The sequence below is a fragment of the Gopherus evgoodei genome, chromosome 1 (assembly GCF_007399415.2).
Source record: "Gopherus evgoodei ecotype Sinaloan lineage chromosome 1, rGopEvg1_v1.p, whole genome shotgun sequence".
NCBI classification, from domain to species: domain Eukaryota; kingdom Metazoa; phylum Chordata; order Testudines; family Testudinidae; genus Gopherus; species Gopherus evgoodei.
In genome coordinates this window covers 54,773,757-54,800,656 of record NC_044322.1, presented here as the reverse complement: position 1 = coordinate 54,800,656, position 26,900 = coordinate 54,773,757, and the positions used below count along the sequence as shown (strand labels likewise).

Sequence of the window (26,900 nt, the reverse complement as noted above, 5' to 3'; positions counted from 1 at the left end):
TGGCACCGCTATGGGTTGTTGGAACAGTGGAGTGCGGTTTTACTGACCTTCACCTCCCTAGCTACTCGTAGTTCTCTAGTTATTTTTTTTGTGTATATAGTTCAAAGTTATACAGTTTTAGTTAATTTTTATCATTCATAGTTAGTGTATAGTTAAGAGGGGTTCGGGGATTAGCCCCTTCCCCGCACCCGGTGCCGGGGCCCATGCCCCATTCACCAGGTTTCAAACCGTGCTTGGCCTGTCATAAGCCGATGCCAACAGGAGATCCACACGACTCCTGCCTTAAGTACCTCAGGGAATCTCACCTGACAGATAAGTGTCACATTTGCAAGGTTTAATCCGAGAACAAAAAGGGAGCGGGACTGTCAGCTAAAGCAGCTCCTCATGGAGGCAGCTCTTATCCTTCTGCCTTCGGCACCGAGCGCTGGTCAATCGGCGGGCAGAAGCGCCTCCTCGGCACTGGACCACGCCAGTAGTGCCAGGGCCTCTCGGCACCAGCCATCTCCGGCACCGAAGTCGACTCGGCACCGCTCCCTCTCACCGAGGTCGAGAAAGACTAAGAGTCCTGCTGCTTCCGTGCCACCTGCACCGCAGCCAGAGAGCCCGTCTAAGTCGTATCGCCCGGCACTGACACCTACCACGGCACCAACGATGTCGGCACCGTTGATTCCGGTCCCACAAGGGCCGTCGAGTCCGGTGCCTGTCAGCTCCCCGGCACGAGCCATGGTTGCGCTTACTATTCTGTCCACACCGGAGACGTTCTCAACAGCGAGGGATCTGATTGCCATGACAGAGTCCATGCTGCCTCAACCCCCGGCACCGCCGGTGCGGGTAATACAGTCTATGGGCAAGCCTGCCTTGATAAGACCATCCTCTGTCGGCACAGCAGAGCAGCACCGTTCACGATCATGGTCCTGCAGACGTTCTAGGTCCTGTTGGCGCTCCCGCTCCTGACGCCGCTCACAGTCCCAGCACCGTTCTCCTCCTCGGTACCGGTCGCACTTACGGCACCGTTCAGTATCCCGTTCGCCGGCCCACTACTCTCTGCACCGATCCAGCTCCCGGCACCGCTCCAGGCACCGTGACTCCCGTAGCCGCTCTCAACGTTGAGCCTCGAGATCTCAGTCGACCTCCCGGCACCACTCCGGTCGCAGGTCCCGATCTCATTCCCGGTACCAGCATGCCTCCCAGTCCCGGTCCCCGGTACCAAGTAGAGCAAGGTCCACTAGAGACAGAGACTCTGCCCTGGGCTTTTCAGCCCCTCCATGGCCATCCAGACACGCATCAGTGTCGTCCCACATGGACAGCTCTTAGGCACAGGACCGCGATTCTGATGTGCCCACCAGAGTCTTCCAAGAGACTCAGGCCCAGGACCAAGGACCCCATCAGTGGTCTTTCAGGACACCTTGGGCGTACCACCAGGCCCAAGGCGTACCAGTAGTTCTGTCCTACTCTGTCCCATCAGAGCACTGAGTGCCAGAGGTGACGGTTAGCCGTCCCCCTCCGACTGCTATGGAGGAAGCCCCAGTTCACCCACCAGACTCCCAGGTTCCACTGGAGCAGGAGGTCGCCCAAGAGCAAGAGGCCACACAGGACCCGCTTGTCGCCGGCATCTCCTCTTCCTCTTCTCCAGATGAGGCGGTGGCAGGAACATCCTCCTCGGGCCCTCCTCCAATCGACCTGAGATCCCATCAGGACCTCCTAAGGAGGGTAGCATTCAATATGAATCTCCAGGTGGAGGAGGTCCCAGAGGTAGAGGACCCAATAGTGGACATCTATCGGCAGATGCCCCCACTAGAGTGGCCCTACCGTTTATTCGGACCATCCAGGCCAATGCCGATACTATATGGCAGTCTCCAGCCTCTATCCCTCCTGCGGCCAGGGGAGTCGAGCGTAAATATATGGTGCCCCCTAAAGGGTACGAGTACTTGCATGTCCATCCTCCTCCCTGCTCACTAGTTGTCCAGTCTGTTAATGAGAGGGAATGCCATGGCCAGCAGGCGCCAGCCCCGAAATCGAAGGAGGCTAGGCAAATGGACTTACTCGGCCGCAAAGTGTACTCGGCAGGTGCGTTACAGCTCCGGGTGGCAAATCAACAAGCCTTGCTTAGTCGCTATAATTATAACACCTGGGTGATGGTGGGTAAGTTTACGTAGCTTCTCCCTCAAGACTCCTGCCAAGAGTTCGCTGCCCTCTTGGAGGAAGGGAAAAAGGTGGCCAGAACTTCACTCCAGGCCTCGTTGGATGCAGCTGACTCATTAGCCAGGACTCTGGCCTCGGGTGTTGCCCTGAGGCATATCTCATGGCTTCAGGTTTCAAGCCTCCCACCGGAGCTGCAGTATACCATTCAGGACTTGCCATTTGATGGTAAAGGCCTCTTCTCGGAAAAGACTGACCACAGGCTGCAAAGCCTGAAGGACAACAGGGTCATAATGCACTCTCTCGGCATGCATACGCCGGTGACCCAACACAGGCCTTTCCGTCCCCAGCCTCACCACCCATACTCTGCGCCTAGACAAAGACAGGACGTTGGCAGGCAGCGCGGCCGAGGTGGTCGCAGACCATCAGGACCCCAAGGGGGCCAAAATCAAGATTCCCTCGAAACCACCACCGGGACCAAAGATGAACTTTTGAAGGTGCGCCTGAGGGTGGCATACCAGTTACAGGCCAGGATCCCTCTCCTCCCTTCTCCAACCATCTGTCCTACTTCCTCCTGGCATGGTCCCAGTTAACTTCAGATCACTGGGTCCTACGTACGGTGGAGTATAGGTACCACGTCCAATTTATTTCAACCCCACCCTCCCAGCCTCCAACCCTGTCCCTCTTTAGAGACCCCTCTCACGAGCAATTCCTCTGACAAGAGGTGTGGATGCTCCTCGCCATGGGAGCTATAAAGGAAGTACCAATGGCCGAAAGGGGCAAGGGGTTTTACTCCCGTTATTTCCTAATCCCCAAGTCGAAAGGAGGTCTCAGACCTATCCTAGACCTGCGAGGACTCAACCAGTTTATCATAAAGTTGAAGTTCCGCATGGTATCCCTGGGGACCATTATCCCGTCCTTGGATCCTGGAGACTAGTATGCCACCCTTGATATGAAGGACGCGTACTTTCACATCACCATTTTTCCTCCACACAGGAGATACCTCTGCTTTGTAGCCAACCGTTAGCACTTCCAGTTTACGGTCCTGCCATTTGGCCTTTCTACAGCCCCAAGGGTATTTACAAAGTTTATGGCCGTAGTCACCGTCTACCTCCACCGACGTCAGATACACATTTTTCCGTATCTGGACGATTGGCTCATCCAAGGGGCCTCTGAGACACAAGTCACTCAGCATGTGGGCATCGTCAAGGACCTATTCACACGTCTAGGCCTGATGATCAATATAGAAAAATCCACTCTGGTTCCCACGCAGAGGTTAGACTTCATAGGAGCTATCCTGGACTCCAGTCTAGCCAGAGCCTGCTTACCACAGCCGCAGTTTCAGGCAATGGCAACAATCATCCAAGGTTTACAGAATGTCCCGACAACCTTGGCTCGCACTTGTCTCGGTCTCCTGGGTCACATGGCTGCCTGCACGTTTGTAACCAAACACGCCAGCCTCCGCCTCCATCCTCTCCAAGTTTGGCTCAACTCAGTATACCGCCTGGGCAGGGACCCAATAGACACGATAGTCACCATTCCCCCAAGCACCCTAGGCTCCCTAGAATGGTGGCTAACTCCCTCCCTGGTGTGTGCAGGGATGCTGTTCCATCCGCCCCAACCCTCAATGTCCCTGACAACGGACGCGTCATCTCTCGGCTGGGGTGCTCATCTCGGTCACCTTTGTAGTCAAGGCCTTTGGTCATCTCAGGAGCTGGCATTACACATAAATGTCCAAGAACTGAGAGCAGTCCACCTGGCGTGCCAGGCGTTCCAGCAACAGTTGCAAGGCCGTTGTGTCTCAGTGTTTACAGACAACATAATGGCCATGTACTACATAAACAAACAGAGAGGGACACGATCCTCCCCCCTTTGTCAGGAGGCCATCCAATTCTGGGACTTTTGCATAGCCCACTCGATAGATCTGGTAGCATCCTTTCTCCCAGGCGTTCGGAACACTCTGGCGGATCGACTCAGTAGGTCTTTCCTGTCTCATGAGTGGTCAATCCGCCCGGACGTTATTCATTCTGTTTTCCAGAAATGGGGATTTCCCCACATAGACATGTTCGCTTCCTGTGAGAACAGGAAATGCGAGATGTTCTGCTCCTTCCAAGGTCTCTCACCGGGATCGATCTCGGACGCTTTCCTGATGCTGTGGAAGAGCCAGCTCCTTTATGCCTTCCCACCGTTCCCGCTGGTTCACAAGGTCCTGCTAAAACTCCGCAGGGACAGAGTATGCATCATCATGATTGCTCCAGCGTGGCCCAGGCAACACTGGTACACCACGTTGCTCGACCTGTCGATAGCCAACCCAATTACCGTACCACTCCACCCAGACCTCATAACTCAGGACCACGGCAGACTTCGCCACCTGGACCTGCAGGCCCTTCACCTCACGGCGTGGCTGCTGCGTGGCTAAACCAGTCAGAGTTGCGTTGCTCTGCATCAGTACGACAAGTTCTCCTGGGTAGCAGGAAACCTTCCACGTGGTCAATGTGTCTGGCCAAGTGGAAGCGTTTCTCCTGCTAGTGTGAAACGCTTAATCTTACTCCCACTGAGGTCTCAATCCCCTGTATTTTGGACTACCTCTGGTCTCTCAAACAGGAGGGCCTAGCAATATCATCACTGAGGGTACACTTGGCAGCCATCTCTACCTTCCACCCAGGTGAACATGGCCATTCTGTGTTCTATCAACCTATTGTTCTGAGGTTCCTCAAGGGCTTGGAGCGCTTATACCCCCAAGTACGCCACCCAGACCTACCTGGGACCTCAACCTGGTTTTAACCAGACTTATGTCTCCCTCATTCAAGCCATTAGCAACCTGCTCGTTACTATACCTGTCTTGGAAGACAGCTTTCCTCGTAGCCATTACATCGGCCAGACGAGTCTCCGAGCTTAGGGCTCTTACGGTGGATCCGCCATACACTGTGTTCCACAAAGACAAGGTGCAGTTGCGACCACACCCGGCATTCCTCCCTAAGGTGGTTTCAGCCTTTCATATTAACCAGGACATCTTTCTCACGGTCTTCTTCCCGAAGCCACACTCAACGCGACGGGAGCAACAATTGCACTCTCTGGACGTCCGTAGAGCGCTCGCATTTTATATTGAGCTGACAAAACCCTTTCGTAAAACGTCCCAACTCTTTGTCGCAGTGACAGACTGAATGAAAGGCCTACCTGTTTCCTCTCAGAGGATCTCATCTTGGGTGACAGCGTGCATCCGCACTTGTTATGATTTGGCTCATATTTCCCCAAGCCACATCACCGCGCATTCTACCAGGGCTCAGGCTTCATCTGCTGCTTTCCTGGCTCGTGTACCTATCCAGGAGATATGTTGCGCAGCTACCTGGTCCTCAGTCCACACCTTTGCTTCACATTATGCTCTGGTTCAACAGTCCAGAGATGATGCAGCCTTTGGCTCAGCAGTTTTGCATTCTGCAACATCTCACTCCGACCCCACCACCTAGGTAAGGCTTGGGAATCACCTAACTGGAATGGATATGAGCAAGCACTCGAAGAAGAAAAGACGGTTACTCACCATTGTAACTGTTGTTCTTCGAGATATGTTGCTCATATCCATTCCAAACCCGCCCTCCTTCCCCACTGTCGGAGTAGCCGGCAAGAAGGAACTGAGGGGCGGTTGGGTCGGCAGGGGTATATATCCGGCGCCATAGCGGCGCCACTCCAGGGGGCGCCCAGCTGACCCACCGAGTGTTGCTAGGTTAAAAATCTTCCGACGAGCGTGCACGCGGCGCACGCACACCTAATTGGAATGGATATGAGCAACACATCTCGAAGAACAACAGTTACAAAGGTGAGTAACCATCTTTTCTAAGTTATTTAGGCCTTGCAGTGCTGACCAGAGCAATGTCTAAATACCTTTAAAAATCTGGGTCTTAGACACTAGCTTAACTTCCTTAAATATTCCACAGAAAGTTTTTCATCTATGTCATGTAAATACAATAGTGTCCAGAAGAGTGTGTTTTGCCTGACTTTTTGTTCATATTTGGTAGATCCACCAAAAGACAACGGAGGGGCAGCAGTAACTAAATATGTCGTGGAGATTTCTGAAGGCTCAAATGGTAAGAATTAATGTAGGAACTTTTCAAATATAGCACGGTATTCCCTGATTTTGGCATTTCATTATATCTCTGATATACATTGTAAATTCTGTCAGGCAGGGACTGTTTTTGTATGCTTAGATGATTGGCACCTCTGGGAACTGCTATAATAGAAAAATGAAAGGCACTAAAAGGTACTCTGTTTTTCTGAATGTATGTATAAAGAATACTCTTACAAGTTGTAATTAGTAGGCTGTATGGTTGTATCCTATTCTATCTAAAGAGATGGCTCAGATTTAATCCTCGTATTACAGGCATTCTATGTGGATGGCCAAATTACAGATAAGACCACATAGTACACCCTTGGTTCATGGCAGAGATCAACCAGAATGGATACTTTTCTTGTGGCTGAGCTTTTAGTTAATAACATGCCTGTTGTGCTTACCATCATTAAATGAGGAAAATGATGCAGAGCCCTTTTGGAATAACAACTGTTTTTGCCCTTAGTTTATAGCTAGTTGTGTGTAGCATGGTTCAGGCTAAAACAGCGCTATGGTCCCAGTTCAGGAAAGCATCCCTGTTCTGGAAGGGTACTGAAGCATGGCTTTTAAGTTCCACTGTAGTCAACTGCAAATGAACTGAAGCTCAGCAGTTTCTCTTTGGAGTCTGGTCCTGAAGTTTTTTTTCTGCAGGATGGCCACCTTTAAAAGTTCATTTGCAAATTTGACACCATCCGCTCAGTTTTAAACAAAGACTGTCGATGGCTATCCAACTGCAAAAGCAGTTTCTCCTCCTTTGGTGTTCACACCTCAACTGCTAGAAGAGAGCCTCATCCTTCCTGATTGAACTAACCTCGTTATCTCTAGACTGATTCTTGCCTGCATATTTATAACTGCCCCTGGAAATTTCCACCACATGCATCTGACGAAGTGGGTATTCACCCACAAAAGCTTATGCTCCAATACATCTGTTAGTCTGTAAGGCACCACAGGACCCTTTGTTGCTTTTTACAGATCCAGACTAACACGACTGCCCCTCTGATACTTGACACCATTTCTTTCAGTGTTTCTTCTGAATGTTTCCTATAAAATAGTTGTATAATAGTTAGTAGTTCCCTTAGTATTAGTTCTAGTTTAGTCGGTCGCAGATGGGACTCAGCCTAGGGACGGGGCATGCCCCAGTCCCTAGGCTTTAAGCCCTGCGATCATTGTAAGTGGCCTATGCCTATGCCCATCAGCGACCTACATGCTAGTTGTTTGAGGTGTCTAGGCGAAGGACACATAAATGACACATTTGTAAATCCTTCAAACCTTGAACAAAAAGTGGGAGAGACATCCATCTCAGGGCACTCCTGATGGAGTCAGTGCTGGAGTGCCAGGCACTGGAGCAGAGGTCTGAGTCAGCCCTGAGCACCACAGCATTGGTGTGGAGTGCCCCACGGCACCAACTTCGAACCAGCACTGATCCCCCTCCCAGCTCCGGCCAGGAAGCCAAAGAGAACCACAAGAGGAAGATCTCCCATTTCCCGTAAGGGAAAGGACAGGGCCAGAAGAGAGCCAAGACCCATGCTGAGCGGTTCAGCACCTCCGTCAGGTAGTCAGGCCCCAGCTCAGGTAGAGTGGTCCATCCCATCCCGTACCATGCCTGTCACCCCAGACAGTGACGAGGGCATCCGTTATCTAGATGTCCTGTTGACACCCAAGGCCCTGCAGGCAACAAAGGAGATCCTGATGCCCACACTGGCTCCAGCAGTGCCCATGTTTAAGGGTAAACCCACTTTGGGACCTCAGCAGTACTGTTCCTCACTGCGGGGAATGTTCTGCCAGTGCTCACTCGCTCAGAGCTATCACGTCTCAGAAGCAGGGAGGCAGGCTCAACAGAGCCCTCTTTGGTCTCCGGACCCTGGGCACCAACAGTAGGTAACCTGGCGCGCAGACCTACCGAGGTTCATGCCCCCTGACAAGAGCAGCAAGACCAGCCTTTTGTGTCTCCAAGGCTGCGGCACTGGTCATGCGAACCATTGTTTCAACGTGGTCACCGACACCTGTCACCAAGACTTGGATCCCCACAATCAGGGAGATCCTCCTGACGACTGGCCCGCTCCAGCACCCAATCCCATTCCATGTCCCAGTATCGGTCAAGCAGCGTGAGGTGTAGATCGACAGATTACTGATGCTGATCCGCCAAACACCAATGGTCCCCAAGTTCCTGTGCGAGGGACTCATCTTGGTTGATCAGGACTTTGTCAGGGCGTAGCAGCCAGCACCACATGGTGAAGGAACATTGGTCCATTCGATCATGGTCCCTTGGCAGCGACCACTCCACCTCCGACTCTGGAACTGAGTAGGAGTCCTTGACAGCAGGACAAGCCCTGGCACCAGCAGTACTGTCTACATTGTCGGCACTGCAACCAACCTCATGGCCCCAAGGCCAGTGGCCGGCAGCGGCCTGGTATCCCTGGAACTGTTGAGGGTTTCCTCAGCCCTCGCAGACAGTCCAGACGGTGACAGGGGGCCTCAGATAGGCCATCAGCCTCAGCATCCCTCCCTCCACCAGAGATAGAGGCCCCGGAAGGCAGGACCCCCCAGGCCCATGAAGAGACAGGGGAACAGCCTGCTGGACCACCAGGGGATGTGGTGGGGGGACATATGGCTCCTACAGCACTGGCTTTGTCCTCATTGTCGCTGGACAAAGCCATCACGGGTCCCCCTCACCCAGTTCCACAAGATGATGCTAAAGCTCATCAGGAACTATTGAAGAGGGTTGCCTCCAACCTGGGGTCCAGGCGGAGGAGCCATCGGAGTCCTTATTTGACGTTCTCTGCTCCACCGCACCTGCTGGGGTGGCTTTGCCCCTACACAAACGGATATCAGAAATTATTAATGGCCTGTGCCTAACCCTCTCCTTCCTGCCCCCCCCATTTCTAAAAGGGCTGAACGTAAATACTTCGTGCCAGCTGAAGGCACGAGTATCTTTACACCCACCCGGCCCCAAACTCTCTCGTAGTTGAGGCTGTTAATCAAAGGGAAAGGTGGGACAACCCAGGCCCAAGCCCAAAAATAAAGACTCAGAGAGATTGGATCTGTTTGGGCGACAAATATATTCGTCTTCCAGCCTTCAGTTGAGAGTGACCAACCACCAAGCCCTCCTCGGCCGTGACGATTACAACATGTGACAGGCCATGGCCAAGTTTGAGGTTTCGCTTCCTGAAGGGTCCAAGAAGGAATTCTGGGCGATCCTCGAAGAGGGCCCGGCTGCATCCAGAGCAGCCTTCCAAGCAGCTTCAGATGTGACGAACTCCGCGGCTCGCACCATGGCCTCAGCCATCTCTATGTGGCGGGCATCCTGGCTGCTCCTCTCTGGCCTGTTGACTGAGGCTCAGCAGTCTATGTGGGACCTCCCCTTCAACGACCGGGCCCTGTTTGCAAAGCAGATAGACAGCAAACTGCATGGGTTAAAAGACTCCAACACTATCTTGAAAACTCTAGGACTATACATCCCTGGTCCAGTCCGTAAGCAGTTCAAACCGCAGCCATCTCAGGGCCAAGGGAGCCAACCCCGGCGGGAGCCATCCCACAAAAAGAGCAGCAGCTTCAAATGCCACCCGCCTCTGCCCAAGTGGGATTGACGCGTACTAAGCATGGGAGCAAGCAGGCATTTTGAGGATGCACCCAAGTGCTACTTATCAAACTATACCCTGGATATATCTTTCCCGCCTTTCTCCAACTGCAGCACGGTGCGGTGGAAGAGGTTCCTCACATGTACAGGAACAAGGGGTTGAGCAAGGAGTTGGACTAGATGACCTCCTTAGATCCCTTCCAACCCTGATATTCTATGATTCTAAGGACACAGGCACTTCCTATGCTTGATGGTGGGATCAGACCACTACCAGTTTGCGGCCCTCCCTTTCAGCCTAGCGACAGCACGGAGGGTGTTTACCAAGTGCATGTCGGTAGTAGCGGCTTACCTCAGTTGTCAGGGTATCGAGATCTACCCGTATACCTCAATGACTGGTTAGTCAAAGGTTGATCCAGGTCCCAAGTCCAAAGAGATGTCATGGTGTTGCAGGCCACGTGCTGATCCCTGGGCCTGCTGGTAAACAACAAAAAGTCAATGTTAGTTCCAGTACAGAGGATAGAGTTAATCGGAGCAATTCTCAACACCACCTGCACCAGAGCATTTCTACCACAGGAAAGGTTCCAAGTATTGGTGGACCTCATTGCAGGCATCTCCACATTCCCCTTGACCATGGCCACGGTTTGTCTGTGCCTGCTGGGACACAAGGCAGTATGTACATATGTCATCTGCCATGCCAGGCTCCAGATGTGGCCCTTACAGCCTGGCTGGCAACCGTCTATTCCCAGTCCAGAGATCACCTGGAAAAAGTCATTACCATCCTGCCAACGATACTTGCCTCGCTGCAATGGTGGATTGACTCCAGGGCTGTCTTAGAAGGAGTTCCATTCGACAGCCCTTGTCACTCCATCAAGTTGATATTGTACGCTTCACACCTAGGCTGGGGAGCACATCTCAGCGAACTCCAGACCCAGGGCACATGGTCCCCGGAGGAGATGATGCTGCATATAAATGTCAGAGAGCTCAAAGTGGTACGTTTGGCCTGCAGAGTCTTTCTGCTGCACCTGGCAGACAAGGTGGTGAGAGTGCTGACAGACAATACGGCCTCTATGTTCTACATCAACAGGCAAGGGGGGAGCATGCTCATCGGCTCTCTGTCAAGAGGTTCTCAGAGTATGGGGTTTCTGCATTGAGCATGTGATCCACCTCAAGGTCTGACACCTCCCCGGTGTCAGGAACATGCTGGCAGATCTCCTCAGCAGATCCTTTTTCTCTCACCACGAGTGGTCGCTCCATCTGGAGGTAGCCCGAACACTCTTCCAAAGGTGGGGAACTCCCCAAGTGGACCTGTTCGCCACGAGAATAACAGGAAATGTCATTGCTTCTGTTCCCTACAGGGTCTGGAAAAGGACTTGCCTAGCGGGTGTCACCTAGGTGTAACCACATTTGAAATACAGATACATAGTCAATATTCACAACTTCAGATACAACAATTATATATGTACACACATAGGATAATCATATTTAGCAAATCAACTTTTCCAATGACACCTTATGTCAAGGTTTCTTTCCCCACTTTGAACTTTAGAGTACAAAAGTGGGGACCTGCATGAACACTTCTAAGCTTAATTACTAGCTTAGATCTGGTAACACTGCCACCAGCCAGAAATTCAGTATCTAGCGCACTCCCTGTCCCCCCCCCCCCAACCCCAGACTTTCCCCTCCCTGGGTTGCCTTGGGAGGCTTCACCAATTCCCTGGTGAACACAGATTTAAACTCCTTGGATCTTAAAACAAGGAGGAATTAACCATCCCCTCTCCTTTCCCCCCACCAATCCCTGGTGAGTTCAGACCCAATCCCCTTGGATCTTAAAACAAGGAAAATTAATCAGATTTTTAAAAAGAAAGCTTTTAATTAAAGAAAGAAAGAAAGAAAGAAAGAAAGAAAGAAAGAGAAAGAAAGAAAGAAGTAAAAATTATCTCTGTAAAGTCAAGATGGAAAATGCTTTACAGGGTACTCAGATTCATATAGACCAGAGGGACTCCGCCCCCCCTAGCCTTAGATTCAAAGTTACAGCAAACAGAGGTAAAAATCCTTCCAGCAAAAGGAAACATTCACAAGTTTAGAAAACAAACGTAAGACTAATCCGCCTTGCCTGGCTATTACTTACAATTTTGACAAATGAAAGACTGATTCAGAAAGATTTGGAGAGCCTGGATGTACGTCTGGTCCCTCTTAGTCCCAAGAGCGAACAACAAACAAAACAAAAAGCACAAACAAAGACTTCCCTCCACCAAGATTTGAAAGTATCTTGTCCCCCTATTGGTCCTCTGGTCAGGTGCTCAGTAAACCTGGCTGACTTCTTAACCCTTTACAGGTAAAAGAGACATTAACCCTTAACCATCTGTTTATGACACCTTACGTGACACATCTTGTACAAAATGCTTCACAGTTATGCCGTAATCATATCATAATATGACTGTGATGAATAGGGGGTGTAGTGTCACACTTGGAACTTGTGCTTCAGCGGAATTTTGGTGGCGTTTAAGAGACATCCCACTGTGTCAGTGTGGGCATCCACGGCCCATGACACAGATTGCTGAGGACTCCAAAATGACTCAACTTCCTGGAGGTCTTTGTGCCTTGAACATCATTTATAAAACGTTGTGGTTTGACTCGACCGGATTGCGTACGCCAAATAGATAAGAAGTACCTTTCCCTGATATTTTAAGACAGCAGTGTGGAGGTTCATCCGCACATTCACAAGACATTATGCCTTGGTCCAAGCCTCCACAACAGGGGTTCTACAAGCAGCCATACTACCTCCATTATTGCATCCTCCTCCTCCTCCTCCTTTATGAGTACTGCTTGTCAGTCACCCACAGTGGAATACACATAGGGACCAGCACTCAAAAAGAAAGGGCAGTTGCTTACCCTTTGTAACTAGAGTTCTTCGAGATGTGGGGTCCCTGTCGGTATTCCACTACCTGCCCTCCTCCTCCTCTGCTTCGGATCATCTCTGATGCGCGGTCAGAAGAGGAACTGGAGAAGCATCAGTCTACACCGCCCTTTATACCATCAGCAAGGACACAAGGAGACTGAGGTTGCATGCGCAGACCAACGGACACTACTTGCTAGAATTCCTGGTCCTAGGTATATGGAGCACATGTGTACCCACAGTGGGATACAGATCGGGACCACACATCTCATAGACTTTAAGGCCAGAAAAGAGCATCATGAGAGTCTAGTCTGACCTCCTGTGCATTGCAAGCCACAGAACCTCACCCACCCACTCCTGTAATAGACTCATAACCTCTGACTAAATTACTGAAGTCCTCAAATCATGATTTAAAGACTTCAAGTTGCAGAGAATCCTCCATTTACACTAGTTTAAACCTGCAAGTCACCCATACCCCATGCTGCAGAGGAGGCCAAAAAAAACGCAGATGGGAAATCTGCCAATCTGCCCTGGGGGGGAATTCCTTCCTGACCCCAAATATGGCAAACAGTTTAGAGCCTGAGCATGTGAACAAGACACCAACCAGGCACCTAGTAAAGAATTATCTGTGGTAACTAAGATCCCACCTCATCTAGTGTCTCATCACCTGTCACTGGAGATATTTGGTGCTAGCAGTTGCAGATCGGTCACATGCCATTGTGGGCAGTCTCATCATACCATCCCCTCCATAAACTTATCAAGCTCAATCTTGAAGCCAGTTAGGTTTTTTGCCCCCACTGCTCCCCTTGGAAGGCTGTTCTAGAACTTCACTCCTCTGATGGTTGGAAATCTTTGTCTAATTTCAAGCCTAAACCTGTTGATGGCAGTTTATATTCATTTGTTCTTATGTCCACATTGGTGCTTAACTTAAATAACTCCTTCTCCCACCCTAGTATTTACCCCTCTCGTATATTTATAGAGAGCAATCATATCTCTCTTCAGCCTTCTATTGGTTAGGCTAAACAAGCAAGCTCTTTGAGTTTCCTTTCATAAGACAGATTTTCCATTCCTTGGATCATCCTAGTAGCCCTTCTCTACACCTGTTCCAGTTTGAAAATTCATCTTTCTTAAACATGGGAGACCAGAACTGCACACGGTATTCCAGATAAGATCTCACCAGTGCCTCATATAATAGTATAAACACTCCCCTGACCCTAGTAGAAATACCACACCCTGATGCATCCTAGGACTACATTAGCCTTTTTTCACAGCTATATCACATTAGTAGCTCATAGTCATCCTGTGATCAACCAATACACCCCAGGTCTGTCTCCTCCTCTGTCATTTCCAACTATGTCCCTAGCTTATAACAAAAATTCTTGTTGTTAGTCCCTAAGTGCATGATCTTGCATTTTGCGCTATTAAATTTCATCCCATTTCTAGTACTCCAGTTTTCAAGGTAATCCAGATCTTCTTATATGATATTCTGGTCCTCCTCAATATTGGCAATACCTCCCAACTTTGTCTCATCCGCAAATTTTATTAGCGGATTGATTACCGTCCCACCTTTTGTGCCAAGGTCCATAAGAAAAATATTAAATAAGATAGATCCCAAGACCGATCCCTGAGGAACTCCACTTAATAACCTCCCTCCAGCCTGACAGTTCACCTTTCAGTATGATCTGTTGTAGTCTCACCTTTAACCATTTCCTTCTCCACCTTTCAATTCTCATATTAATCCACATCTCCAGTTTAATTAATAATTTCCCATGTGGGACTGTATCAAATGCCTTACTGAAATCCAGGTAGATTAGACCTACTGCATTTCCTTTATCTAAAAAGCAGTTATATTCTCAAAGAAGGAGGTTAAGTTCTCTGGCACAATTTACTTTTTGTAAAACCATGTTGTATTTTGTCGCAATTACTGTTTATCTCTATGTCCTTAATGACTTTCTCTTTCAAAATGTGTTCCAAGACCTTGCATACAATTGAGGTTAAACTAACAGGCCTGTAGTTTCCCAGATCGCCTTTTTTCCGTTTCTTAAAAATAGGAACTATGTTAGCAATTCTCCAATCATAGAGTACAACACCTGAGTTTACAGATTCATAAAAAAATCTCAAAGAACTCCAGTTACAAAGGGTAGGTAACTTTATTTTATCTCAGGTGCTGCAAGCCCCTTCCTACTGCTCAGGCATCAGGCTGGCTTTATCAGACTTTAATTTTAGGAAGTATAGACTTGCTGTGTAAAATGAATACATATGATTTAATTAAAGTGTCTTTTCCATGGGCTCATCTATTATTTTTCTTCCATCTATTTAGTTAAAACATTATTACTAGACCAGTAAGCACATTTAAACTGCTTTATTAAATACAAATTGTACATCTTAGTTAATGAGTATGTCAGATAAGGGAGATATTTCACTTCAGCAAATCTACACAAATTTGTCTAGGAAACTATTGTCATGAGATAATTAGATCATTTCCAGGAAATTCGAAGCAAGCTTTGAATTTGTCTGACAAATGACACACGTTTGTTTAGTTAAATTAGGATATGTGCTGTGTCTGATACTGAAATGCTGAAAATTGCACCTTGGTTCATTGCACACTAATTCTTAACCTTTCAGGAAACAACTGGAACGTAATATACAGTGGAGCTTCTAGGGAACATTTGTGTGATCGACTACATCCAGGCTGCTCTTATCGCTTACGTGTATACTGTACTGGGGAAGGAGGGCAGAGTGCGGTAATATTATCTGATATTTTATATATAAATGTGACACTTGTGGAAAACCTCTTTAGCTTTAAGAAAATCTGTTGGTCAAGCTAGGAACATTGAATGTTGTAGTATGATCATACAACCACTATGTAATATAGGATCTATAACTGGGGACGCAAGAAATTTTCAGAATTTTTTCCCCAAAGTTTAGAGTTTCTGCTCCCATTTCTTAGAGAAATAAAATGTGAACATTTCTCTGTACAAATGTTTTACTTATTCCAACTGCTATTCAAATTTACAGAAAACATGACAATATAATTGCACTACTTTTCTGATATGATTTGTTGGAAATAATAAAACTTTCTTAAAGCAGTATCTGTTTAACTCAGCACAGCAATGTGAATATTCATTTCTCCAAGAGCCAAATCGTCATTCTAGCACCCAGTCTAAATAGCTGGGCTAAATACATGTGAAGGTGGGGCAGGGAATGAATGTTTCCTCAGGCCACAGAATAGTGCGCTGCAGTCACCTCTGATCCCTGTGCAACAGTGTGCAGATCGACACAACCTCTGATCCTCTAGCCTGCCCTTGCCTGAGCATATGCAGGGAATGGGACTCCGTGCTACACAAGGGGTATGCTGTGCATTCCTGTGCACATCCCCAAATTGGAGGTGGATGTTTACTGCATATTTAATTATAAAAAGCAGTGCAAAAGTGGACAATTCAACTTTGCTGTCAAAAAAAGAATTGCTACCTTTTGGTAACAATTTTTACTTATCTTCTCTCTCAGGCCTTGTTTACAGCAAAACCTCTACCGGGATAGTTAAAGTGATACAACCTCTAGTATGGACACAGTTATAACCATATAAAAATGTTTATAGTGATACAGCTAATTCCCCTATGGGATGGGGAATAAGCTATACTTGTGCCAGGCACCCTTATACTGGCATACCTGTATTTACACTAGGTTTGTACCAGTATAACTATATCAATTAAAAATCACATGCCTAATTGACATAGTTACAGCAGTGCAAAAATTGTATGTGTTTCCTACTGTCCCTGGTTATTGATCTCTTTTTATAGATCTTCTCCTAAACTGAGATCTGCATGGAAATATTTATCAATATTTTACCTCACTGATTTTTATGACATTTATGATATTTATTTGTAATTCAAAGTATTCTCATTTTCTTTATGAAGTAAGGTCAAAATTCACCTGGTTATATTACGGCTTTTGTCAATTTTTTCCTTTACAGGCATCTGATTCTTTATTGGTGCAGACACCAGCAGTGCTTCCTGGTGCAGGCCAACCTCCCAGATTACAGGGTAGACCAAGAGCAAAAGAAATTCAGCTGAGATGGGGTAATTGTTATTGTGACTATCATCTAAGGCCAAGTGTATGCTAGGAGTGCTTTACCAACATCAGTATATCAGTATAGTATGCCAGCCAGGTTCTCCAAGTGTGGGTGCAGCTTTATCAACAGACGGGTGTTTTGTACTAGTATAGTAAAACCGCCCCTCACGAGTAAAACAAACTGTAGAGGTAAAAGTACAACTTTGCCAGTATAGCTGCATCTACACTAATGACTTCTGTCAGCACAACTGTGTCAGTCAGAGATCATACCTCTTCACACCCCTGACTGACATAGCAAAGCTGGCAGAAGTCTATAGTGTAGATCAGGGGTCGGTAACCTCTGGCACGTGGCTCGCCAGGGTAAGCACCCTGATGGGCTGGGCCAGTTTGTTTACCTGCTGCATCAGCCGGTTCGTCCGACCGCGGCTCCCACTGGCTGTGGTTCACTGTCCCAGGCCAATGAGGGTGGCAGGAAGTGGGGAGGGATGCAGCTTCCTGCCGCGCCCATTGGCCTGGGACTGCAACCGCTGCCACTGGAAGCCACGGTCGGCTGAACGTGCCAACGTGGCAGGTAAACAAACTGGCCCGGCCCACTAGGGTGCTTACTCGGGCAAGCTGCATGTCGCAGGTTGTTGACCCCTGGTGTAGATATAGCCTGAGAAATCAAAATGTGTTGATATATTTTTAAGACCATATAATCCTTTTCCCTGTTTTTTAGGACCACCTCAAGCAGATGGTGGATCACCTATTACCTGTTATGGTCTGGAAATGTCTTCTGTGGAAACAGATGAACACAGAGAGGTTTATCAAGGCTCTGATGTTGAATGCACCGTAAGCAACCTTCTTCCTGGAAAGACGTACAGCTTTAGGCTGCGAGCAGCTAACAAAGCTGGGGTAAGGAGGCAGTCTGAAATCAAATGAGTTACATAGAGTGCAGTCATTTTTATGCATATTGTTGTTTTCAAAAGTTTTAGATACACTTCTGCCCCAATATAAAGTGATCTGATATAACACAAATTCGGATATAACACGGTAAAGTAGTGCTCTGGAGCGGAGGGAGACCTGCGCACTCCAGTGGATCAAAGCAAGTTCAATATAACGCGGTTTCACTTATAACACGGTAAAATTTTTTGGCTCCCGAGGACAGCATTATATCCAAGTAGAGGTGTATTCAGAAGTTTTGTCATGCAAATTCTTAATGTAGATTTAATTGGTTCCAGTGATTTACTGCAGCACTGTAGTACCCAACAGTTAAAGACCAATTTGAATAAGCCTGGATTGTTTGGATGAAGGAAAGAGCAAACATCTGATTACTACTTAAATCTAAATGATAATGATGTTATAACATTTATTCAAAGCACTGTACAAACTTTAATAAATTATCATAACACCTCTGTGAAGTAAGTAGGTAAATGATTTTTTATACTCTAGTTTTGCACATTGATTGTTGTGTGTGCATTCCACAGCTGAAGGATTTCTGGAGCACAGCAACTAGCATTTTCTTCTTTTCTGTTTTTTATCTATTAGTGTGTACTTCACAAAGTGTAAGAAAATGTTCTCTGGTTCCTTATATTTTGAACATTAACCTTACATTAATTGCTTTAAAATTAACCATTGCTTTAAAATATTTGATTTTATTAAATAGCCAATACCCTAATTTACAAGTAAAATGAGTGGGCATCTCAGTTTAGTTAATGTACAGAAGTACACCTCACAGAAACCTTTATTACGATTGTCACTAGTTGTCAATATTGGCAGAGAAGCGAAGGGCAGAATAGTCATGAATGCTGAATTACTTTCTAACATCCAGAGGAAGAACTGTAGTTGTAGCCTATTATTTGGAGTCTTCTGTTTCATTTAGATTTTAAATAAATACACAGTTGTACAATATTCTCTGTTATAGGTTAGCTGTCATATATAGCCTCGCTACTGTGATTTACAAAGTCATGTGCTCTTCTAAGTTACAGAGTGTAAATTGTCATGTTTATTCTCACTACATCTCCAATAGAGGAAGAATACTATAGTAGTTCTGAAGAATGCTCAAACATTGCAATGAACCCTGAAGTCATGACAAGTCATCTTACGAATTACAGTCACACAATATTTGATGCTATCAAACACTAACAGTATATACACCTACTGTGGGCAAAACTTCTGTTTAAAAATATGGTAGTAATTATGTCAACCTATTTTTAATAGTTTGGACCCTATTCAGAAAAATGTGAAATTACTACAGCCCCTGGACCACCGGATCAGTGCAAATCCCCTCAAGTGACCTGTAGATCAGCAACATGTGCACAGGTGTATTGGGAGGTAAGAATATTTGTTATGCTGTGTATTTTAGGCTTGTTTTATGTCTTGAGGTTGTTACCTTTTACATTCTTTTGTCAATTTTAAAAAGCCTAAACTGTAGCTAAGACAACATTTTTAAAAAACCAAAATAGAAACAAGCTGCCTGATTATGGGTTATCTTTACATTGAAACTTAAACACAGAATTTGAAAGTCCTCAAAGCATCATTTGCCATTTCCTTTATACAATATTTGTAGCTAAATGATCTACGCATATTCAAACTTCAACACACAATGTCCTCTTGTTCCTTTGATTTTTTTATGGGTTTTTCCACTAGTGCTACACTGTGAGTATGAATTTGATGCAGATTCTTTCTAACTTTTTTAAGACCATTTGTTTCTTCCTTTGCAGAAAACCCAGATAGCCACACAATACAATGATGGTTTTACACTCACCACTTTTCTAAGCTGATTTGTACTTTATATCATCACATCAGTAATAATGTAGCAAAGGGTCTATCTGTTAACCTCTCAGTTTTCAGGTGCGTGATTTTTAGTAAGCAAAATAAATCTCATCAAGACTAAATTTGAAAAAGATTGTCACTGCAGGATGGGGCAGGACTCTTAACTTTTTTAAAAATTGCTTACTATGTGATGTGGAGTTAGCATTATAGATGAATGCAAAAAGGCTGAAGACTTTTCAGATGCATTTTTGCATCTATAAAATGTTCACTTTTAAAAAGCAAATATATATATATATAAATACTTCTGCAGAAGCTCACATGGAAAGTTCATGTTATGTAACATGGTCTCAGTGAGCATAAATAACAAACAAACAAAGTGTTGGATGGAATCCCACATTACAAGAGAAAGCTGGTAGAAACCTTTATATTTAGGCTGCCTAACACTTTTCATGAAAAAGAGTTTTGAAAGTTTTTTTTAAAAGAATCTCTAATACTTCCATTGTTTACAACGGGACTTTAAAATTCAGCAGGACGAAAGTCTTGGGGCCAGAGAATCACCATTCTCTTCTGTCATTTGCATTGTCAACAAAATTTTGGCAGCATATCAAAATAATAACTGCATAAGAACATTGTAATCTAAGATGCCCACACTGCACTGGGAACAATGCAGCAGCAGCATGTTTCCCTGTGGACTCGGGGAGCAGGCATCCTCCTCAGGAGGGGGTACCCCCCGTCTCCAACAACCTTTGCTGGACCTAGGGCATGGCCCCAGTGGGGAATGAGCTCCTCAGATATCATGGGAGAGGAGGGGAGGAAAGAGCCAGACTGACCATCCCTGAACCCAGCATGTGGCCTCTTTCCTACTTCCACACTCCAGGGATAATGGCCTTCTATTGCATCCTAGCGTACTAAAGGAGTTGGTGGATTTGATTGCAGAGCCATTCGCCATTATCTCTGAAAACTCTTGGCGACTGGGGGAAGTCCCGGATGACTAGAAAAAGGCTAATGTAGTATCCATCTTTAAAAAAGGGAAGAAGGAGGATCCGGGGAACTACAGGCCAGTCAGCCTCACCTCAGTCCCTGGAAAAATCATGGAGCAGGTCCTCAAGGAATCAATTTTGAAGCGCTTAGAGGAGAGGAAAGTAATCAGGAATGGTCAGCATGGATTCACCAACGGCAAGTCATGCCTGACTAACCTAATTGCTTTCTATGATGAGATGACTGGCTCTGTGGATGAGGGGAATGAAGTGGACGTGTTATTCCTTGACTTTAGCAAAGCTTTTGACACAGTCTCCTACAGTATTCTTGCCAGCAAGTTAAAGAAATATGGGCTGGATGAATGGACTATAAGGTGGATAAAAAGCTGGCTAGATCATCAGTCTCAACAGGTAATGATCAATGGCTCCATATCTAGTTGGCAACCAGTATCAAGCGGAGTGCCTCAAGGATCAGTCCTGGGGCTGGTTTTGTTCAATATCTTCATTAATGATCTGGAGGATGGTGTGGACTGAACCCTCAGCAAGTTTCCAGATGACACTAAGCTGGGAGGAGTGGTAAATAAGATGGAAGGTAGGGATAGGATACAGAGGGACCTAGACAAATTAGAGGATTGGACCAAAAGAAATCTGATGAGGTTCAACAAAGACAAGTGCAGAGTCCCACACTTAGGAAGTAAGAATCCCATGCACTGCTGCAGACTAGGGACCGAGTGGGTAGACAGTAGTTCTGCAGAAAAGGACCTAGGGGTTACAATGGATGAGAAGCTGAATATGAGTCAAGAGTGTGCCCTTGCTGCCAAGAAGGCTAACGGCATTTTGGGCTGTATAAGTAGGGGCATTGCCAGCAGATTGAGGTACGTGATCATTTCCCTCTATTCGGCATTGGTGAGGCCTCATCTGGAGTACTGTATCCAGTTTTGGGCCCCACATTACAAAAAGGATGTGGAAAAATTGGAAAGAGTCCAGCGTAGGGCAACAAAAATGATTAGAGGGCTGGATCACATGATTTATGAGGAGAGGCTTAGGGAACTGGGATTATTTAGTCTACAGAAGAGAAGAATGAGGGAGGATTTGATAGCTGCTTTCAACCACCTGAAAGAGGATTCCAGAGAGGATGGATCTGCACTGTTCTCAGTGGTAGCAGATGACAGAACAAGGAGTAATGGTCTCAAGTTGCAGTGGGGGAGGTTTAGGTTGGATATTAGGAAAAACTTTTTCACTAGGAGGGTGGTTAAGCATTCAAATGGGTTACCTAGGGAGGTAGTGGAATCTCCTTCTTCAGGGGTTTTTAAGGTCAGGCTTAACAAAGCCCTGGCTGGGATGGCTTAGTTGGGGATTGGTCCTGCTTTGAGCAGGGGGTTGGATTAGGTGACCTCTTTAGATCCCTTCCAACCCTGATATTCTATGATTCTTCTGACAGCTAATGTCATTGATTCTTCTTCGAGTGCTTGCTCATGTCAGTTCCATTCTAGGTGTGCACGCCCATGGATGCGATTGTCAGAGATTTTTGCCTTAGCGGTATCCATAGAGTAGGCAGTGGCGCCCCCTTGAGTGCCGCACTCATGCGCCTGTATATCAGACTTCGCTAGCCCTATGCCCTCTCAGTTCCTTCTTACTGCTGTGAATGCTTCACAGGAGAACTCTGTTCTGTCCGTGCTTCTGCCGCAGTCTTCCTATATGATTTCAAACAAGTCATTTAAACCAACATTTTAATTGTGTATTCCTCATTTACTGGTGCCCAACTTAAGATACCCGCAGACTGAGACACAGAAGTGCTGAGCATTCACAAATGCAACCAATGATATTGGGAGCTGTAGATGCTCAGCCCCTGTGTCAGTAAGGCAGTTTGGTCTGCAGGATTGTGCATAGCACTGGGAATCAGGAGGTCCTGAGTTTTAATCCTGGCCCTGCTACTGAATCGCTGTGTGGTCTCAGCCAAGCCTCTTTGCCTTGATTTCCCCATCTATAAAATGGGAAAAGTAATTCTGTCATCTTGTAGTTGAGATAAATTAATTAATGGCTGTGCAACACAGATACAATTATAAGTACCATGGTCAAAAATACCATGAGAGAAATAATTCTGTGTTGCTCATAGGCTTTGAACACTGTGGAGTAAGTAAGGCTTGGAGCCACTAACTGAAAAATGAGAATAAAACTATTTGGACAGCTGCCTCATTCCTCGATTGTCCATTCTGTGTCCTAAATGAGCAGGAGTCCTCCAGAAACAGTAATATATAATTATATATGTAAATACTGTATTGTGATATATACACACGGGAGCAGGATTAAAGTTTACATAGCCAACCTAGTTTCTGGTGCATCTTAACTTTATAGTGTTTGACTTTGCAACCTAAATGTGTTTTAACAATTTTAATGTAATCTATAAAATAGTCCAGAATATGCCACAATTTATTGTAAATTATAGAAGAGAAAGATTTCTGTCAATCACAGCTACAGGACATCAAACATAATTCTCTCAAATGTTGTTTATGTTCAATCACATTCCTTTTTCATATAGTCCACTTCTTAAACTAATGATTCTTTTTTAAAAAAAAATGCCCTGGAGCAATGATTCATAATAGCATATCCTCAGTGAGAAGCAGTATCTTAGACTGGTAAGTCCTCCATGAAAGAAAAGAATAATTTTTATTTCATTATTTGTAATGTAGTCCTTTAAGAGAAATCACTTTGAAGTATATCCGCATTTAATAGATTTTATGATTATCACTTAGTGTCACTTCAGTATTTAAGCAACTGAAAAAGCAGTTACTGCTCCACATATAATATTCTGCCACCATGAACATTATCCATTAGTATTTTAATGTGCTCAAGACCAATAAAATAATGCAGTGTTTTGCATGTACTGTAATAAACTGGAGATTGCTGACGCTACCATAGAGTGACTTTCCTGTGGAAATGCAGTTTCTACAGCTTTCTGGCCTACTTTTATGGCTTAAAATGCTACATTCATTATCTTACTGTTTTATAGAGAAGGTAGTCAAGATTTGGTGAGTTTGGTCTGATTTTTAGACAATGAATTTAAGTCCTAATTATTTCTGTTAACTTTAAAGGTCCCAGTAAATAATGGAGCCGACATCACAGAATACCGTTTGGAGTGGGGCAGTGTGGAAGGATGCATGCAGATCTGTTACTGTGGGACTGGACTCAATTATGAAATGAAAGGACTTTTGCCTGCAACTATATATTACTGCAGGGTTCAGGTAAAGAGGAAGACCTGTTGTTGGTATCCTGCTATTCAAGTTCTTAGTGTTTCCATGAATATTTATTTTACTTTCTCAGGGAAGGAGAACATCAAAGTGGAGCGGAGAGAAACGGTCCCATAATTGGGACCCTCTCTCCAGATGATGTCATAGTATCCTCTCGCACTGAGGATACCTCTCTGGGGAAGGGAATCCCAGTTATTAGGAAGAGACAAGTAATAATAATGGGGGATTCGATCATTAGAAATATAGATATGGGTTTGTGATGGTGAATTGTCTGCCTGGTGTGAATGTTGCAGATCTCTCAAGACATCTAGACAGATTTATGTGCAGTGCTGAGGAGAGCTAGTGGTCGTGGTACATGTAGGTACCAATGACATAGGGAAAGGTAGCAAAGAGGTCCTGGAGGCCAAAGTAGGTTGCTTTGTAAGAGATTGAAGTCCGGGACCTCCATGATAGCATTCGCTGATATGCTTCTAGTTCCATGCAAAGAGTCAGTAAGACAGGCAGAACTGCAGGTGGTTCTTCGAGTGCTTGCTCATATCGATTCCAGTTAGGTGTGTGCGTGCCATGTGCACAGTCATTGGAAGGTTTTTCCACTAGCAACATGCATCAGGTCAGCTGTGGAGCCCCCTGGAGTGTCCCCTCCATGGCAGTTAATATAGGACCCTGCCAACCTGGCACCTCCTCAGTTCCTTCTTACCGCCAGTGACGATCGTTGGAATTGTGGTTGCTTACTCTCGCAAGCTCTCCCCTAGTTCTAGTCTCAGCTAGTTTAGTGTATAAATTGTTTTTTAAAAGTTCTTAGATAGTGTTAGTTGTAGGAGTGGGGGCGCTCCTCCACCCCAATTTTCCTGTTCCCCTCTGGGGTTGGGGCATGCCTCGATCCCAAGAGTTTAAGCCTTGCAGAACTTACCATAAGCCCATGCCAACGGGCAACCCCCATGGCTCTTCCCTCAAGTGTTTGGGGGAGACACACCAAATAGACCGGTGCAAAATCTGCAAGGGACTCCATCCCAGGACAAAGAAGGAGCGGGACTTCAGGCTGAAACAACTCCTAACAGAGGCAGCCCTTTGTCCGCAACTGGCTTAGGGTTGGCAGGGTCTGGCACCGAGCTCCTCCTTGCAGAGTGCACCGGCCTCCATGCATGAGACAGTGCGGAGGAAGGACTCTGGCCATCAGCACTGGCGCTCCCTGACACCAAAGTCAGTGGAGGGTCTCCCCGGCACTGCTGTTATTCCTTGGTGCCGCATAAGCAGCACTGGAAAACGGACATGGGGCGTTCGCCCATGCCAAGAACCACTGCATCAGATAGCGCTGCCAGAGTGCATCCAACGGAGGAGCACCTGGTGCCGACGGCAGAGGAGATGGCTCTGTTGACTTTGGCCCCACAGGGGGAGCTGTTGAGTATGATACCTCTGGACTCTCCTGATCAAGAGTGCCAGGTGGAGGACACAGAACTCCCATCCGACCGGGACACCTTTGAGGCTGCTCAGAACTTAATTGCTGTGACAGCTCCTCAGTCCCCCGCCTGTCAGGATAAGGCTCCCAGTGCCTCAGCACAAGGCATCTTCTAGAGGCAAGCCGTCAATGCTGAGGAGATCACCATCTCCCGGGCTTCGCTCCCTGTGCCATCGCTCCCCACAACAGTCCCCAACTCAGTCTTCGAGGCTCTGGTCACCACCGACAACGCGGCACCTGTCCCTTGCACCGCTCTGAGTCGCAGTGTTGCTCTACATCCCAGTACCGCTTTCCATCCTGGCACCACTCATCACGGCACTGTTCCCCATCGCAGCACCGCTCCTTGCACCGTACTCATGGCATCAATCCCCAGCACCGTTCCGCTCGGCACCACTGTGGCCTTTGCACTTCAGGTCCACATTTTCGGAGGCAGAGTCCCACTATTCGCGGCACAGCTGGCGCAGGTTAGGCCGCCACAAGCAGGATGTGGGTGCAGTGCCATAGCAGGTGCAGTGGCAGGGGCCCTTTTGGACTCTGAGGGCCTACCACCAGACCCAGGGCACTCACTCCAGGGGCCCCCACTCGATGGTATTGGAACCATGAATGCCCCCGGCAGCTGTGGCTTGTCCCACCCCTTGAGGCTCCAAGACTACATCGGTGCAGGCCGCACAGCCGCCTCCCAATCCTGTGCCCACCACCAGCACCAAACCTGAAGTCATCGCAGAGTAGCCTGGCACCAAGCAGGACATCTCCAGGGCTCCAGATGGCCAGCAGGGCCCTGTGTCCCCCCAGCATTGCCTTCGTCCTCCCTGGACAAAGCAGTAGCGGGGTCTTCCTCCTCCAGGCCGCCCCCAATCAACAGTCAGGCACACCAGGACCTGCTGTGCAGAGTGGCTCACAACATGGGGCTGCAAGCCAAGGAGGTTGTCGAGCCAGAGGACCCGATGGTGGATAACCTGGTCCTGGAGGGGCCATCGAGGATGGCTTTGCCCCTCATTAAGACAATTCAGGCTAATACTAAAATCCTGCCTCCATTCCCCCAACTGCAAAGGGAGTGGAAAGAAAGTACTTCATCCCCTCTAACGGGTACTTTGATGGTGGCCGCATTAAACAAGAATGAAAGGCAGGGGAAGCAGTGTCCGAACCCAAAGCCTTAGGACTCTAAAAGCTGGACCTATTCGGCCAGAAGGTCTACTGGACCGAGGGACTCCAGCTCAAGATTGCCAACCAGCAGGCAATCCTGAGTAGGTACAACTTTAACTCCTGGAGCTCCATGTTAAAGTTCAAGGAGTTACTACCCAGGGAGTCCAGGGAAGAGGTTGGGGCCATAGTGAAAGAGGGCAGGGCAGTGGCACGGACCTTGTTGCAAGCCTCATTGGATGCTGCAGACATGAGGAGAAGTTCATGGTATCTGGGCTTCCCCCAGAAGTGCAGCAAACTCTGCAGGACCTGCCATTCGATGACATGTGCCTGTTTGTGGAGCAAACAGACTCCAGGCTTCACAGCCTAAAAGATTCTCGGGCAACAATGAAATCACTGAGCATACATACACCGGACACCCAGCTCAAATATTTTAAGCCCCAACCCCAACAGCATTTCTACCCTCCCCAGCCTAGGCAGGGCTTCTCAAGAAAGTGTGGCAAGAATGGCAGGTGCAAGCCTTCCCTGCCCCTGCCTAGC

The 26,900-nt window shown here is 47.1% G+C and overlaps 1 protein-coding gene across 8 annotated transcripts in view; it reads left to right on the top strand.

Moving 5' to 3' along the window:
• The window catches only part of FNDC3A (fibronectin type III domain containing 3A), a 195,036-nt gene that overhangs the window by 147,774 nt on the left and 20,362 nt on the right, over nt 1–26,900 (top strand). For all 8 annotated transcript variants that reach the window (XM_030564883.1, XM_030564891.1, XM_030564938.1 and 5 more), the window contains 6 exons: nt 6,153–6,221; nt 15,340–15,458; nt 16,688–16,793; nt 17,504–17,679; nt 18,985–19,098; nt 23,609–23,758. In XM_030564883.1, the coding sequence (XP_030420743.1) occupies nt 6,153–6,221; nt 15,340–15,458; nt 16,688–16,793; nt 17,504–17,679; nt 18,985–19,098; nt 23,609–23,758 (734 nt within the window). The remainder of the gene's footprint in view (nt 1–6,152; nt 6,222–15,339; nt 15,459–16,687; nt 16,794–17,503; nt 17,680–18,984; nt 19,099–23,608; nt 23,759–26,900) is intronic.